Source organism: Oncorhynchus nerka, linkage group LG11, assembly GCF_034236695.1.
Source record: "Oncorhynchus nerka isolate Pitt River linkage group LG11, Oner_Uvic_2.0, whole genome shotgun sequence".
Lineage (NCBI taxonomy): Eukaryota > Metazoa > Chordata > Actinopteri > Salmoniformes > Salmonidae > Oncorhynchus > Oncorhynchus nerka.
In genome coordinates, this window is record NC_088406.1 from 64,939,663 (window position 1) to 64,954,932 (window position 15,270).

Below are 15,270 nucleotides of genomic sequence, written 5' to 3' on the forward strand. Positions count from 1 at the left end.
CCTGATTGAGTGTCTAATACCAACATGCTTCAAGCAGACCACCATAGTCCCTGTGCCCAAGAACACAAAGGCAACCTGCCTAAATGACTACAGACCCGTAGCACTCACGATCGTAGCCATGAAGTACTTTGAAAGGCTGGTAATGGCTCACATCAACACCATTATCCCAGAAACCCTAGACACACTCCAATTTGCATACCGCCCAAACAGATCCACAGATGATGCAATCTCTATTGCACTCCACACTGCCCTTTCCCACCTGGACAAAAGGAACACCTATGTGAGAATTCTGTTCATTGACTACAGCTCAGCGCTCAACACCATAGTACCCTCAAAGCTCATCACCAAGCTAAGGATCCTGGGACTAAACACCTCCCTCTGCAACTGGATCCTGGACTTCCTGACAGGCCGCCCCCAGGTGGTGAGGTTTAGGTAGCAACACATCTGCCACGCTGATCCTCAACACTGGAGCTCCCCAGCGGTGCGTGCTCAGTCCCCTCCTGTAGTCCCTGTTCACCCATGACTGCATGGCCAGGCACAACTCCAACACCATCATTAAGTTTGACGACACAACAGTGTGCTGATCACCGACAACGACGAGACAGCCTATAGAGAGGAGGTCAGAGACCTGGCCAGGTGGTACCAGAATAACAACCTATCCCTCAACGTAAGCAAGACTAAGGATTGTGGACTACAGGAAAAGGAGCACCAAGCACGTCCCCATTCTCATCGACGGGGCTGTAGTGGAGCAGGTTGAGAGCTTCAAATTCCTTGGTGTCCACATCAACAAACTAGATTGGTCCAAACACACCAAGACAGTCGTGAAGAGGGCACGACAAAGCCTATTCCCCCTCAGGAAACTAAAATGATTTGGCATGGGTCCTGAGATCCTCAAAAGGTTCAACAGCTGCAAATCAAGAGCATCCTGACCGGTTGCATCACTGCCTGGTACGGCAATTGCTCGGCCTCCGACCGCAAGGCACTTCAGAGGGTAGTGCGTACGGCCCAGTACATCACTGGGATGCCTGCCATCCAGGACCTCTACACCAGGCGGTGTCTGGAGGAAGGGCCTAAAAATTGTCAAAGACCCCAGCCACCCCAATCATAGACTGTTCTCTCTACTACCGCATGGCAAGCGGTACCGGAGTGCCAAGTCTAGGACAAAAAGGCTTCTCAACAGTTTTTCCCCCAATCCATAAGACTCCTACCCGGACTATTTGCATTGTGTCCCCCCCCCAACCCCTCTTTTACGCTGCTGCTATTCTCTGTTTATCTTATATTCATAGTCACTTTAACTATACATTCATGTACATACTACCTCAATTGGCCCGACCAACCAGTGCTCCCGCACATTGGCTAACCGGGCTATTTGCATTGTGTCCCACCACCCGCCAACCCCTCTCTTTACGCTTCAGCTACTCTCTGTTCATCATATATGCATAGTCACTTTAACCATACCCACATGTACATAATACCTCAATTAGCCTGACTAACAGGTGTCTGTATATAGCCTTGCTACTCTTTTTTCAAACGTCTTTTTACTGTTGTTTTATTTCTTTACTTACCTACACACCTTTTTTTGCGCACCATTGGTTAGAGCCTGTAAGTAAGCATTTCACTGTAAGGTCTACACCTGTTGTATTCGGCGCACGTGACAAACTTTGATTTGATATTGACAACCTAAGAGAGTGGACACAAACAGACAAACGTGCCGGTTTTAAAGGTAGTCAACGATATGACATCGCAGTGGGCAACTTCCTGCTGACAGACCAACCACAACATAGCAGAACGTTGGGTATGACGGTATCATATTGCTGAGTCTACCGTTCTGGGGTAACTATAGGTCACTATGATGTTTGTCAGCACAGTTGACTCCCTCCATCCATCTTGATATGAGCTGTCATCCTTCTCCTGTCCCCATTGCTTATGAGAATGGAGCCATTGTAATGCATGTGCTTTGCCTCTTTCCTGGGGGCTTTGGCGTGTGTGTGTGCGTGCGTGCATGTGTGTGTGTGCTGCTTCTGCTGCCGTGGCTGCTGGCTGTGCTTTCCCAGACAGTGGAGGATGCGCTCGCAGCATCCTCTCCCACATGAAGCGGGTCCAGAGCGTCCCCAATCTGGCTACAGGTACACACACACACACACACACACACACACACACACACACACACACACACAACAAAACACAACCCTTATGCCTAACACACATACACAGGCCTGTACAGACTACTGTGTCATTGAGTCACACTGATGTTGAAGGGGGTAAGTGAAGGCCATGCTAACAAAGTCGAGCAATGCAACTTTTGACTGTACGCAAATAAGACGTGCGGTGCGTTCGGAAAGTATTCAGACCCCTTGTCTTTTTCCACATTTTCTTACGTTACAGCCGTATTCTAAAATGGATTAATTATATCATTTTTCTCATCAATCTACACACAATACACCATAATGAAAACAGATTTTTTAAATTTTTTTTGCAAATGTATAAAAACAATACCTTATTTACGTAAGTATACAGACCCTTTGCCATGAGACTCGAAATTGAGCTTATGTGCATCCTGTTTCCATTGATTATCCTTGAGGTGTTTGTACAACTTGATTGGAGTCCACCTGTGGTAAATTCAATTGATTGGACATGATTTGTAAAGGCACACACCTGTCTACAGTATATAAGGTCCCACAGTTGACAGTCCATGTCAGATCAAAAACCAAGCCATGAGGTCGATGGAATTGTCCTTAGAGCTCTGAGACAGGATTGTGTCGAAGCACAGATCTGGGGAAGGGTACCAAAACATTTCTGCAGCATTGAAGGTCCCCAAGAACACAGTGGCCTCTACCATTTCTTAAATGAAAAAAGAGAGCTGTCCACCCGGCCAAACTGAGCAATCTGGGGAGAAGGGCCTTGGTCAGGGAGGTGACCAAGAACCCGATGGTCACTCGGACAGAACTCCAGAGTTCCTCTGTGGAGATGGGAGTACCTTCCAGAAGGACAACCATCTCTGCAGCACTCCACCAAGCAGGCCGTTATGGTAGAGTGGCCAGACGGAAGCCACTTCTCAGTAAAAGGCACATCACAACCTGCTTGGAGTTTGCCAAAAGGCACCTAAAGGATTCAGACCATGGAAAACAAGATTCTCTAGTCGGATGAAACCAAGATTGAGCTCTTTGGTCTGAATGCCAAGCGCCATGTCTAGAGGAAACCAGGCACCATCCCTATGGTGAAGCATGGTGGTGGCAGCTTCATGCTGTGGAGATGTTTTTCAGCGGCAGGGACTGGGAGACTAATCAGGATTGAGAGAAAGAAGAATGGAGCGAAGTACAGAGAGATCCTTGATGAAAACCTGTCCCAGAGAACTCAGGACCTCAGACTGGGGGAAAGGTTCACCTTCCAACAGGACAACGACCCTAACCACAGAGCCAAGACAACACGGGAGTGGCTTCGGGACAAGTCTCTGAATGTCGAGTTGCCGAGCCAGAGCCCGGACTTGAACCTGATCAAACATCTCTGGAGAGACCTGGAAATAGCTGTGCAGCGACACTCCCCATCCAACCTGACAGAGTCTAAGAGGATCTGCTTATAGCGTCATTCCCAAGACGACTCGAGGCTGTAATCGTTTCCAAACACTTATGTAAATTAGAGGTCGACCGATTATGATTTTTCAACACCCAAACTGATACCAAAAAAGCCGGTACCGATTAATCGGCCGATTTTGTTTTATTTATTTATATATATATATATATATATATGTGTATATATATATATATATATATATATATATATATATATATATATATATATATATATATATATATATTCGTAATAATGACAATTACAGCAATACTGAATGAACACTTTTATTTTAACTTAATATAATATGTTCAATTTGGTTTAAATAATGCAAAAACAAAGTGTTGGAGAAGAAAGCAAAAGTGCAATATTTGCCAAGCAAAAAAGCTAACGTTTCAGTTCCTTAATCAGAACATGAGAACATATGAAAGCTGGTGGTTCCTTTGAACATGAGTCTTCAATATTCCCAGGTAAGAAGTTTTAGGTTGTAGTTATTATAGGACTATTTCTCTCTCTACCATTTGTATTTCATATACCTTTGACTATTGGATGTTCTTATAGGCACTAATCTCGGGAGTTGATAGGCTTGAAGTCATAAACAGCTCGACGCTTGAAGCACAGCGAAGAGCTGCTGACAAATGCAAATCATAGACTTAATTATAAGATAAGAAAAGGTGATATTTCAGTTTTTAATACATTTGCAAACATTTCTAAAAACGTGTTTTTGCTTTGTCATTATGGGGTATTGTGTGTAGATTGATGAACGAAAAAAACGACTTAATACATTTTAGAATAAGGCTGTAACGTAACAAAATGTGGAAAAAGTCGAGGTTTCTGAATACTTTCCGAATGCACTGTAATTGAGTAAATTACTGTAACAGTTGTTAATTTTGTTAAGATGCCATTCTATTTAATAGATTCCTTGGTGGGATTTCATGTTCTATCAAGACATAAATGGCCCCTTTGTTCAAATGTTGTCTTTTCTTCCACCTCACCCCTTCCACCGCCTTGACATCATACACTTCCTGTTGCTTTCACTTGTCTGACTCCCTGTGACAAACCGTCGTTTGTCATCCTCCGGGACCAGCGTCCTTCTCACTATCTGTCACTCCTTTCCGTCTCCTTTCTCCTCTGCTGTCACTCAATATCACTCCCTTTTCCTCATGTCAGTTTCTCAGAGCTTTGCTGTGATTGGGAAAGACTGGGCTCTGTTTGAGTTAAGAGAGAATTCCCAACCTGCTTTGCAGCGGATGTGTGCACTGTACACGGTTGGGCGTGACCACTAAGAATGGTACTGTGGTGGCTCGAAACCAAAGCAACCCTGACTCACTCTTACCATTTCTGCTCTGAACTTGGATCTAGTGGGATACCGACAGGGATTTTGTGTGTTTATTAATTCATAGACTGATATCAAACACAAATATTGCTTGTATTGTACAGTGTAAAGCACGGTTCCCCAACTGGTGGCACGCGGGCCAAATCTTGCCTGCCAGCAATATTATTTGGCCCCACAAATGAATTCTGAATATCTCTTATGCTACCTACATAATGCAATAGTTACATTTAACTTCATCCATGAGGAGAGAGCATGAAGAAGACAGTCAGCTAATAAAGCAGGCAACGGACCATTTTGTGATGCTGAAACGTTAAGCTGCAACCCCAGCGCAATCAATAGGAGGTGAACAGCACCTGGTACTGAAAATATAGCTAAGTTGTTATGCAAGTTTTGCACCGCAACAGATGGAGAAGAACTATACCAGTTGAGTAATTGATTTCAACAAAAGTCTTTTTAATTCACAAACAACAAGAGGGCATAAGAGCCTAGGCCTAAATCAAATAACTTGGCCTACCTCAGCCAGAGGCCTACTTACAATGGCATCTGACCAAACATGTAGCATCCTACACAAAACAATACTTTAAAGGTAAAAAAAGGTACTGTCTGTGTCTGAATGTCTATCGGGATAGCCTGCTCCTGTAACGACAGAACAAACATCAAATACTGTCCGCTTGAGACTTAAATATCCCCGGATAAACACTCACAATAATGTTAGTATTTACTAAATACAGTTATATAGGCTACTAAGTTACTTACTCAATGGGAAAAGTTGAGTTTCCCCTCTGAAACAATCTTGTGGATGTCGGGTGAGATGGATGTGATTTTGATGTGCAGGCAGTCCACGAGTTGATTTATGTGAAAGCCGGTTCCTATCGTGACTCTATCCTGCGTTCATGAAGGGAAATGAGGACTTACAGGTGTAAGGCGACGCAAACATTGTTAGCACATAAAATGTAAGTTTCTGTATTTTTGTGCTGTATTCCTCTGAGCCTCCCAAATCTCAGCATTCCTGAGCGCATCCTTGATTTGTCTCGGTGTCTGTAATTCAATCAGCTCAGTTTGAATTGCGGCCTCATCTAGCGAGGGTATGGTTTTCTTAGCAAGAGACGATAGTGCTCCACTTTCAGAGGATCACGTACAAATGCAACGATATGCTCGGGCATGCTCTAGTCTTCAAATCTGGTGGAGAAGGGATCCCTCAGCTGCTTGGTGAAATCTTCCATCCCTTCTGTGACAATGCTGCCACCGGGTCCCCTCTGCCTGTCGTTTCTGCAGTGTGCTGAAGTGCAGTAGCCTTCCAGATGACAAGTCCAAATCCAACAACTCAAGCTTCTTAGTAAAGGCCTCAAGTTTGTCCATGTCCACAACTGTTTATCCTCTTCCTTGTCACTGCAGATTTAACCCGGTTTAAGTGACAGAATGTGTCCGCCAAAAAAAAGCTGTGGGTGCAGCTCGCGTCAATGTTTCTGCATTGGACCTCTGTGTGGGGCAGGAAGGCCACTTTGAAAGTTCCATGCTTAGATTCATAATGACGTCTGCGATTTGAATTCTTTTCAAACAGCAACATTTTCATTGCAAATAAGACAGACTGGCTTGGCGTTGGGAAAATATGGGAATATTAAAGCGTATCTCAGTGTACGTTCCTCCCTTAAGCTTCCATTTTCAATACTTTTTGAGAGCGACATTGTATCTTGCTCTCAAGGAAATTGTTCTGAACAAATGTTGACGTTAAGTGAGTAGTGTATCGTACAGTAGGCGGTTTTCCCCACCAATCAACGCAGAGAGAAATGGGCAACAATTATCATTGAATAGAGCCAAGGTGATTTTTAGGATGCAAAATGATTATGCTATTGTCACTGAATTTATTATGTAGTAATCAGATGTGTTAAAAATGTTATTCAATTTGTAGTGTAGGCCAATTAACTGTGCTAATATTATATGCTAATTATGTTCTGGCCCACTGACTATTAGCTCAGAAAATAATTTGTCCCGAGGCCAAACCTATTTGACAAACCCTAGTCTGGTGCACTAGTCACTGATACAGGATCAGATATTATGCCATCCCCTATGACTAAAATCAGGATTGAGAGATGTACAATAATCTGATCCTAGGACTGTTTAAGCACAACTTCTACCTCAAATCTGCTGTTTAGAACAAGATGACAGATTGAAGTGCGGCCTGCCTCAGGCTGTTCGTTTTAGGAACCCAGCTAGCGCTCCGTAGGGGGTGAAACCACATGACAGGACACTTTAGCGTTTTAATTTATCCTGCCGTGAAAAGTAATGGACCGCTCCCCCACGTTGCTCATGTGTAACGTAGTGAAAGACATTTCCCCCGAAATTACAATGCAAGGCAACAACGGCTTCACACACGGCGGCATCAGCTATTAACGACATATCCTGTCAACGCCAAATATCTCCGGATACCCAGAATTCCCTGGGTGATGGCGTGCAGCGGGCGAGAGCTATTAAGCCTTGCCAGGGATATCAAAACACCCTCCGCACCTCATGAAATTTTCAACGCTCGTTCCGGCTACACACACACACACATATACACACACACACACATCATTACATTACATTTAAGTCATTTAGCAGACGCTCTTATCCAGAGCGACACACAAACATGCACACAGAGAAACACTCTCGACACACACACACACACACACACACACACACACATATACACATATATACGCACGCACGCACGCACGCACACACACAAACATGCACACAGAGAAACACTCTCGCAACACACACACACATATACACATATATACACACACACACACACATACACATAAATACACACACACATATACACATATATACACACACACATATATACACATATATATATACACACACACACACACACACACACAACATGCACACAGAGAAAGACTCTCGCAACACACACACACACACACACACACACACACACACACACACACACATGCACAGAGAAACACCCTGTGGACAGTAACATAGGGTCATGTTCAATAGGGCACAGCGTGGCAAAACGTTTTGCAACGGAAAACAAGCATTTCTTATTGGGAAAGTTCAGGTGGTACCTCCCCCTTTCACTCTGATGTGTTGCGTTTGGTGCTGAATGGGCACGACCCTGGTTTCTATCTCTCTCGCGTGCCCTGGGTCATAATGTCCTGGCTTTGTCTCTCGGCTCCATTGGCTTTTGTAAGGGCTGCGTTCAGAAGGGCACAACGTTGAGATGAGAATAGATTGTGTAGAACACAACCTTGGGGAACATTCTGATAGAAATCGATTGTGTAGAACAGACATGCCTCTGACAGCACTCTATATTAACTGTGTCCCTTCTATGTATCATTGAGTTGTCCCCTTTTCCTTCCCTAAATGTTCCTCTCACCCTCTTTCAGCAGTCTGTCGCATTCATTTGGATATGTGTTCAAACTACTGAACCCACCATTCAAATGTCTCTTTTGCTGCATATTGTTGAGGATCATGCATACTAAAAGTCACATGTTAATGTGTGCTCATTTTCTCCTCACAGGGAGTGATTCTCACTCGTCAGATTCAGGTAACTACCGTTCAATGTAGTACGTCTTGACACAATTCTCATATCCAATTTATCTTCGACTGTTAGTTGTGAAAAGGGATACACCGTGTGTTGGCATCAAGGGGTCTAGTTGTTATGTAAGGCCTGTCACGTGTGTGTGTGTGTGTGTGTGTGTGTCTGTGTGTGTGTCTGTGTTCCAGATGCATGGAGGTCGCGTAGCACCGACGGCCTGAGGAACGGCGACGACGTCACTTCTTCCCTGGCCGCCAAGGGCTTCCGCAGCGTCAGACCCAACCTGCAAGACAAGAAGTCCCCCACACAGGTGAATACACACACACGCGCGCACACACACACACATACTGTGCCTTGTTGAATTCCTATACAGCTTTTTACTGTGTTTAATCATTTTAACCAGAGTATTCACACCACACTGATTGATTTTGGTGGCAAAGCTACCATTGTTGAATCCGTAGTATTGAAGCAGTATGAATCATTCTTTATCAGGGAGTTTATAATGTGAATAAATCCTACAGTGTTATTCCTTCATCCCTTCACCACCAGTGCCTCCAGATAATTTCCTGTGAAGTTTTTCTGTTGATTCAAGTTGATAAGTTGTTTTCCCCAGCGGCTGTAAAGAGACTAATCAAAGATTCCTTTCATTCTCCAGAGGAGTGTGTGTTCAGTGTTTATGCGTCATTTGAGGAAGATGATAAACGCAGCCAGGAAGCAGTTGGCTCCACACATCTCTTCAATCTTCTAAAATGATCTTTATTTGATTCCAGGCCACATTTTTATGATGTTGTGGAAAATAAATCGCACCACAATCTCATAAAATGTTTACAACAGAGAGGGAAGAAATGAATATATTCCGGTCAAGGGTGTATTGTTCTTGTATTATACTTTGGCCTGGATTTTGTCTCAGATCTTTATTTCAATCATTCCATTGGTAAACAATGTGTGTTTGTTTGCTGTTTTCTCTCATTCTAATTGGCTGCGCAGGCTGTCAATCAGGTCCCCCTCCCGCCCCCTAGGAGAGAGAGCTACCCCTCCCCCGCCACAGGTGCTATCCCCCCCTCCTACAGCTCCCTCCTAGCCGAGACCCTCGGACCCGGGATGCTAGCCCTCTCCAACGAGAAGGCCGTCCTCAAAGAGTCTTACACAGTCAAGAGCACGTCTTCTTACTCCCACAATCAGACTACTACCACCACTTCTGCACCCCAATCTGAACCCGAACCCAACCCCCAGCCCCCACAAACAAAACCTCAGTCTCCCCTCGCCAACCCCATCCCCAATGACACCAGCAAGGTCAAAGCCTCCACAGCTACTTCCTCCACCACCACCCAGCTTCAGGCTGCAGAGCGCAAGGTGTCCTCCCTCAGACTCACCCCCGTCACCATCCCTGATCCCCCCTCCCACCAGCCCGTCCCCCAGCCTGAGACTCTCACCACCTCCCTTCCTCCCCTAACCTTCCCCACGTACAGACTCCTCCATCGGCCCCCAAAGCCAGCACACAGCCTCCCTCTCTGTCCAGATGGCCCCGCGGAACCCCAAACCACCAGGCTCCAAGGCCCCAGCTTCTGACCATGGGGAGGGCAGGAAGGTGAAGGCCCCCCCTCCAGTTCCACCTCTACCGTCTGCAGCGAATGTGGTGGTACTATAACTGACTTCCAGTTTCCTAATCGACCTCCGTCAGTTATTCTTCAACTGCACCACTGTGGTTTGTCAGGCACAACCAACCAACCAGACTAACTGGGATTGTGTGTGTGTGTGTGTGTGTGTGTGTGTGTGTGTGTGTGTGTGTGTGTGTGTTTGTGCGTTTGTCTGGGGGATGGCCAGATTTAGAAGCACAGTGTGTTTTGTTCAGTGTCCGATATCTTCAAACACCGTAATTGCACTAATCCAATCTCTTACCCCACAGTGAAGGTAACAACAGTCTGCCCGCTATAATGCAGTGTGACAAAACACCACATCGTTTCCTGTCACACAGTGTCACTTCCTGTCCTGTTTGGACCACCCAACCATGCACAGCCGTATCAGTTTAAACTCTCTCACCCTCCCTTTCTTCCTCCTCCACAACCCCCTTCCATCCTACCAGGCCTCGCCTCCTCACCCCTGCTTCCCCGACCACAGAGCCCGGCACTCACCTTACAACCGCCAAAGCGCAGACTCACTGGACTACCTGGCGGGCTTCAAAGCCCTGTCGCCCACCCCGTACGCCCCATCCCCATACGCCACCTTGGAGCGCGTTGGGGGGGACCGAATGGACAAAATTGGCATAGTTGGCGGGGTTAGCGTAAGCGTGGTTAGTGCTGATGGATGTATGGGGGGCATGTCACCCTCGCTCTCCCTAGTGACAGTGTCAGCGCTCAGCCAGTACTCATCCTCCACGGCAGGCCTCCTGGAGGAGCTCCAGATCTGCAGCCTAGACTCCCCCGGCGTGTCTCCCACACCCTCGCCCACCCTCAGCCACATGTCGACCTCCGCGTCCACCACGGGCAACGACGAGGCGCCGCCGCTAACCTCCGCCGCTGCTGCCACTAACGTAACTATCCCCACCCCCACAACGTCGCTAACTACTGGCTACACCAAGGAAGCTTGAGTCCCCCCGACCCCCAAACCTGTTACCCACCCAGACATTCCAGTGTTTACAAGCTCCTCCAACTAATCCACTCACCCGGCTTTGAGTGAGGCACTCTTGTATGCCCTACCCCCTTGTCCCTGTCATAACATCTCCCTTCGCACTCTTCTGAGGGTTTAGTCTAACAACGTCTTTGTGCGCCGTGGTCCCACCTATGTAACGTGTCTTTCGTGTGTGTTTCTCACGTACCAAAATGTGAGGATTTGTCCAACTGCAATTAACTCTTAGGCACAACAACTTCTTTCCTATGTCTGTTAAATCATTGTGGGAGTTTTGATTGTTGGTCCTTCAATGTGACAGTGATGTGACACAGTCTTCTATGTTTGCACTGTGTCGTTTCTAACCAATAAGGACATCCCTGATTGAAGTAAGCCCATGTTTGTTGATTTCCAGCTACTCGACTACTTCCTTTGAACTAACCTGTTTATGTTCTCTCTGATGCAGCACGATTTTCCAGTACTGTCTGTTGCACTCCTCTCCTAACAATCAGATTGACCTATTTCACTTTGGCCCTTAAAATCTACTCGTATAGTTATTTCAGTCTTACTGGTAACCTGTTCTTATTACAGACTCATCGATTCTTAGTATCGAGTCTTTGATTCTAAACCAGCTGATAACATCATGCGGGTGTCTGTCTCATCAGTTTTGACAGCTATAAACGTTTACCCTCTGGTTCTGATTGTCTGTCTGTCTGTCTGTCTGTCTGTCTGTCTGTCTGTCTGTCTGTCTGTCTGTCTGTCTGTCTGTCTGTCTGTCTGTCTGTCTGTCTGTCTGTCTCCCTCTTTTTCTCTCACTCTTCATCTCCCCTCGCTCTCTCTTTTTCTCTCACTCTCTCTCCCCTCCAGGGCCAAGCTATTCAAGTGGCTATGAATGGAAGTGCGCCCCACCCCCAGAGACCCTCCTCACCCCCGGCCTACCCCCCTCTCCCCGCCTCGTTCAGCCCAGGGGTGGTTCACATGCAGAGTCGGAGCGCAGGTGAGAGCGGGGATCCCGACCTGTGTCAGCCTGGGCTGATTTTAGAATTTGTGTTGTCTTGTGCAAGCAGGCATTTGTTCTGCTATGAACCACAATGCCATATTGCTGAGTCTACCTTTTAAAGAAAACAATGGGCACAGAATAAGGCTTGACAAAAAAACAAATTAAATCAACCACTGCATAACCAGGAACTCTTACGCTAAGAACGGTCCTGAACCACAATGTACGCCTCCACACAAAGTAAGCCAACTGATTACCGGTATTCTGACGTCTGTGAATGTACGCGTAGTCACGACACTGTGGTGATTTACGTTGACTTTGTTCTGATGTTGATCCCCTCACTATTAATACCGCCCAGAGATAATGGCTCTTTAATGCACTTGTCTAGTTAGTTGATGTAATGGGACTATTGAGGTTTGCAGGATATGATGTATTTACACCCATTAGAGGCAGACGGGGCCTAATCGATAGGGGGAGCGCAGTGGAAAATGAATGGCTGACAAAGTGGACCTGGCAGTGGGAATATGCTTATCGGCTCATAACTCGCATCAGCCTTGCACAGCCCTACATTTACTATGATATACTGGATACGCTGTATACACACTGAGTGTACAAAGCATTAGGAACACCTCTTTCCATGACACTGACCAGGTGAAAGCTATGATCAGATGTTGATGACACTTCAATCAGCGTAGATGAAGGGGGAGAGACGGGTTAAAGTAGGATTTTTAAACCTTGAGACAGTTGGGTTTTTCACGCTCAACATTTTCCCCGTGTGTATCAAGAATGGTCCACCGCCCAAAGGACATCCAGCCAACTTGACACAACTGTGGGAAGCATTGGAGTCAACATGGGCCAGCATCCCTGTGGAACACTTTCAACACCTTGCTGAGTCCATTCCTTGACGAATTGAGGCTGTTCTGATGTCAAAATGGGGGGGCGCAACTCAATATTAGGAAGGTGTTCTTAATGTTTGGTATACTCAGTGGATATCTCTAATAAACTTGTTTAGAGTGTGTGTGTGTGGTGAGCGGGCTGCTGTTTAGTACGTTTGTTTGTGTGTGTGTGACTGCGTGTGTTCGTCTGTATGAAATGCAGAATGTAAGGAGAGCGTTTACGTTTGTGTGTTTTCTGGGCCAGCCCATCCAAATCACTCACCTCAGTTCACTGTCCTCTCTTCCTTCCTCCATCCCTCTATTCATCCCTTTTGTTTCTCCTCTTCTCTCCCCTTCCACATACTACTCTACACTACACACACACACACACACACCATAAAGAAGGTTCAGAGTCGGTGATGTCGGGCCACACCAGCGTGAGCAGCACGGTGCCCATCGCCCGCTTTTCAGAGGAAGAGAAGAGGGTGTCTGTCATCAAGGCCCCCCACTACGAGGGCATCGGCCCCGTGGATGACACGGGCATCCCAATCGCCATTCGCACGGTGAGGCGGGGGACCCACGCAGTCACACACACGCATGCATGTACACGCAGGCATACAGACGACAAGACAAGTGCAACAAAACCAACTGTTTGGATACCTACTTTAAGAACACATTTTAAGAAGGCTTAAAAGCTCTGTTTCATTTTAAGTGGGATGAATTTCGCTACAGAGCAGTAAAGCCTGTGTTCCATATCTGGTGGTCGTTGACGGTGGCTCTGTCCCACACGGCACCCGATTCCCTTTATAGTGCACCACTTTTGACCGGAACCCATGTAGCTTTGCCAAAAGTAGTGCACGATGTAGGGAACAGGGGGCCGTTTGGGATGCACTCAATGTGTGTTGTGGAGTTTCATGACTCACCGTTGTGTTTTTCCTTGGGGAACGTGGAGCACCTCTGGCCCTGACTATCCCTGTCTGCTTCTGATATGTGAGCAGGGCCCAGTGGGAGGAATGCTTTTGAGATGTCAGCAGCTTTAGACCCCTTATTCAGAGCCCTTTCTCTCTCTCTCTCTCTCTCTCTCTCTCGCCCTCTTTCTCTCTCCCTACCTTTTTATGTCCGCTAGCTATAATTAGGGACTTAGTCAAAGTCCTCGTTATTGTACTACAGGGCAATGAGCAGTCTTTTTCTCTCTCTGTGTGTGTGTGTGTGTGTGTGTGTGTGTGTGTGTGTGTGTGTGTGTGTGTGTGTGTGTGTACCCGCATCCATGTGTGTATGTATCTCAGCCGTCTATAACAGTACTTCAGACACTAGTCCTCGCTCTATTGTGAAGCGCATGGAGAAAGGGAGGGAGGCAGAGAGAGAGAGACAGATGCGCTGTGCGGAAAATGTTTCTGGCCCTTCGCTGGTAACCATGGTATTAGCGGGGGTGTAGCCAGGCTTGGGCCATCTGGGTACGTCTGGTCAAACACACACACACACACACATACGCACACACACTCTGGACTCAAAACAGACACTTTTCTGCCTAGTCAGGTCGCGGTTGCGGTCAATGCTATCGACTGGCCAAGAAATGAACTTCCGCTGTCAGCCGATGACAGATGACTGAGTGTGGGAGTGTGTGTGCGTGACAAACAGAAACACGTGGCTGCGCACACAGACTTTTCTTTGCACGTGTCCTGTCCATCCATCCATCGATCCGCCTCTCTGGCCGCCCGTCTGCCTGCCTATCTGTCTGTCCGTCTGTCTGTAGCCTACATTGATTTCTGATTGTTTTCTCTCTCCCCACAGACAGTGGATAGGCCGAAGGACTGGTACAAGACCATGTTCAAGCAGATCCACATGGTTCACAAAGCAGGTGGGGTGGATGTACAGTAGACTGGAGGAGACCGTACACTCTGTCCATTGCAATGTGTACAGTCAAATCCCATTTTATTGGTCCCATGTGCCTAATACAACAGGTGGGGGGTGTGCACTATATATACAAAAGGATGTGGACATCCCTTCAAATTTAGTGGATTCGGTTATTTCAGCCGCACCCGTTGCTGACAGGTGTATAAAATTGAGCGCATAGCCATGCAATCTCCATAGACAAACATTGGCAGTAGAATGGCCTTACTGAAGAGCTCAGTGACTTTCAACGTGGTACCGTCATAGGATGCCAACTTCCCAACAAGTCAGTTTGTCAAATTTCTGCCCTGCTAGAGCTTCCCCGGTCAACTGTAAGTGCTGTTATTGTGAAGTAGAAACGTCTAGGAGCAACAATAGCTCGGCCACGAAGTGGTAGGCCACACAAGCTCACAGAACGGGTCTGCTGAGTGCTGGAGCGCATGGGGTGTAAAAA

General features: G+C 46.6%; 1 protein-coding gene across 1 annotated transcript in view; it reads left to right on the forward strand.

The window, feature by feature from the left end:
* The window catches only part of LOC115137329 (sorbin and SH3 domain-containing protein 2-like), a 106,018-nt gene that overhangs the window by 54,141 nt on the left and 36,607 nt on the right, over positions 1–15,270 (forward strand). The window contains 8 exon segments of the mRNA XM_065024758.1: positions 2,055–2,126; positions 8,433–8,459; positions 8,639–8,760; positions 9,438–9,907; positions 9,909–10,089; positions 11,922–12,051; positions 13,332–13,489; positions 14,718–14,784. Of these exon segments, the coding sequence (XP_064880830.1) occupies positions 2,055–2,126; positions 8,433–8,459; positions 8,639–8,760; positions 9,438–9,907; positions 9,909–10,089; positions 11,922–12,051; positions 13,332–13,489; positions 14,718–14,784 (1,227 nt within the window).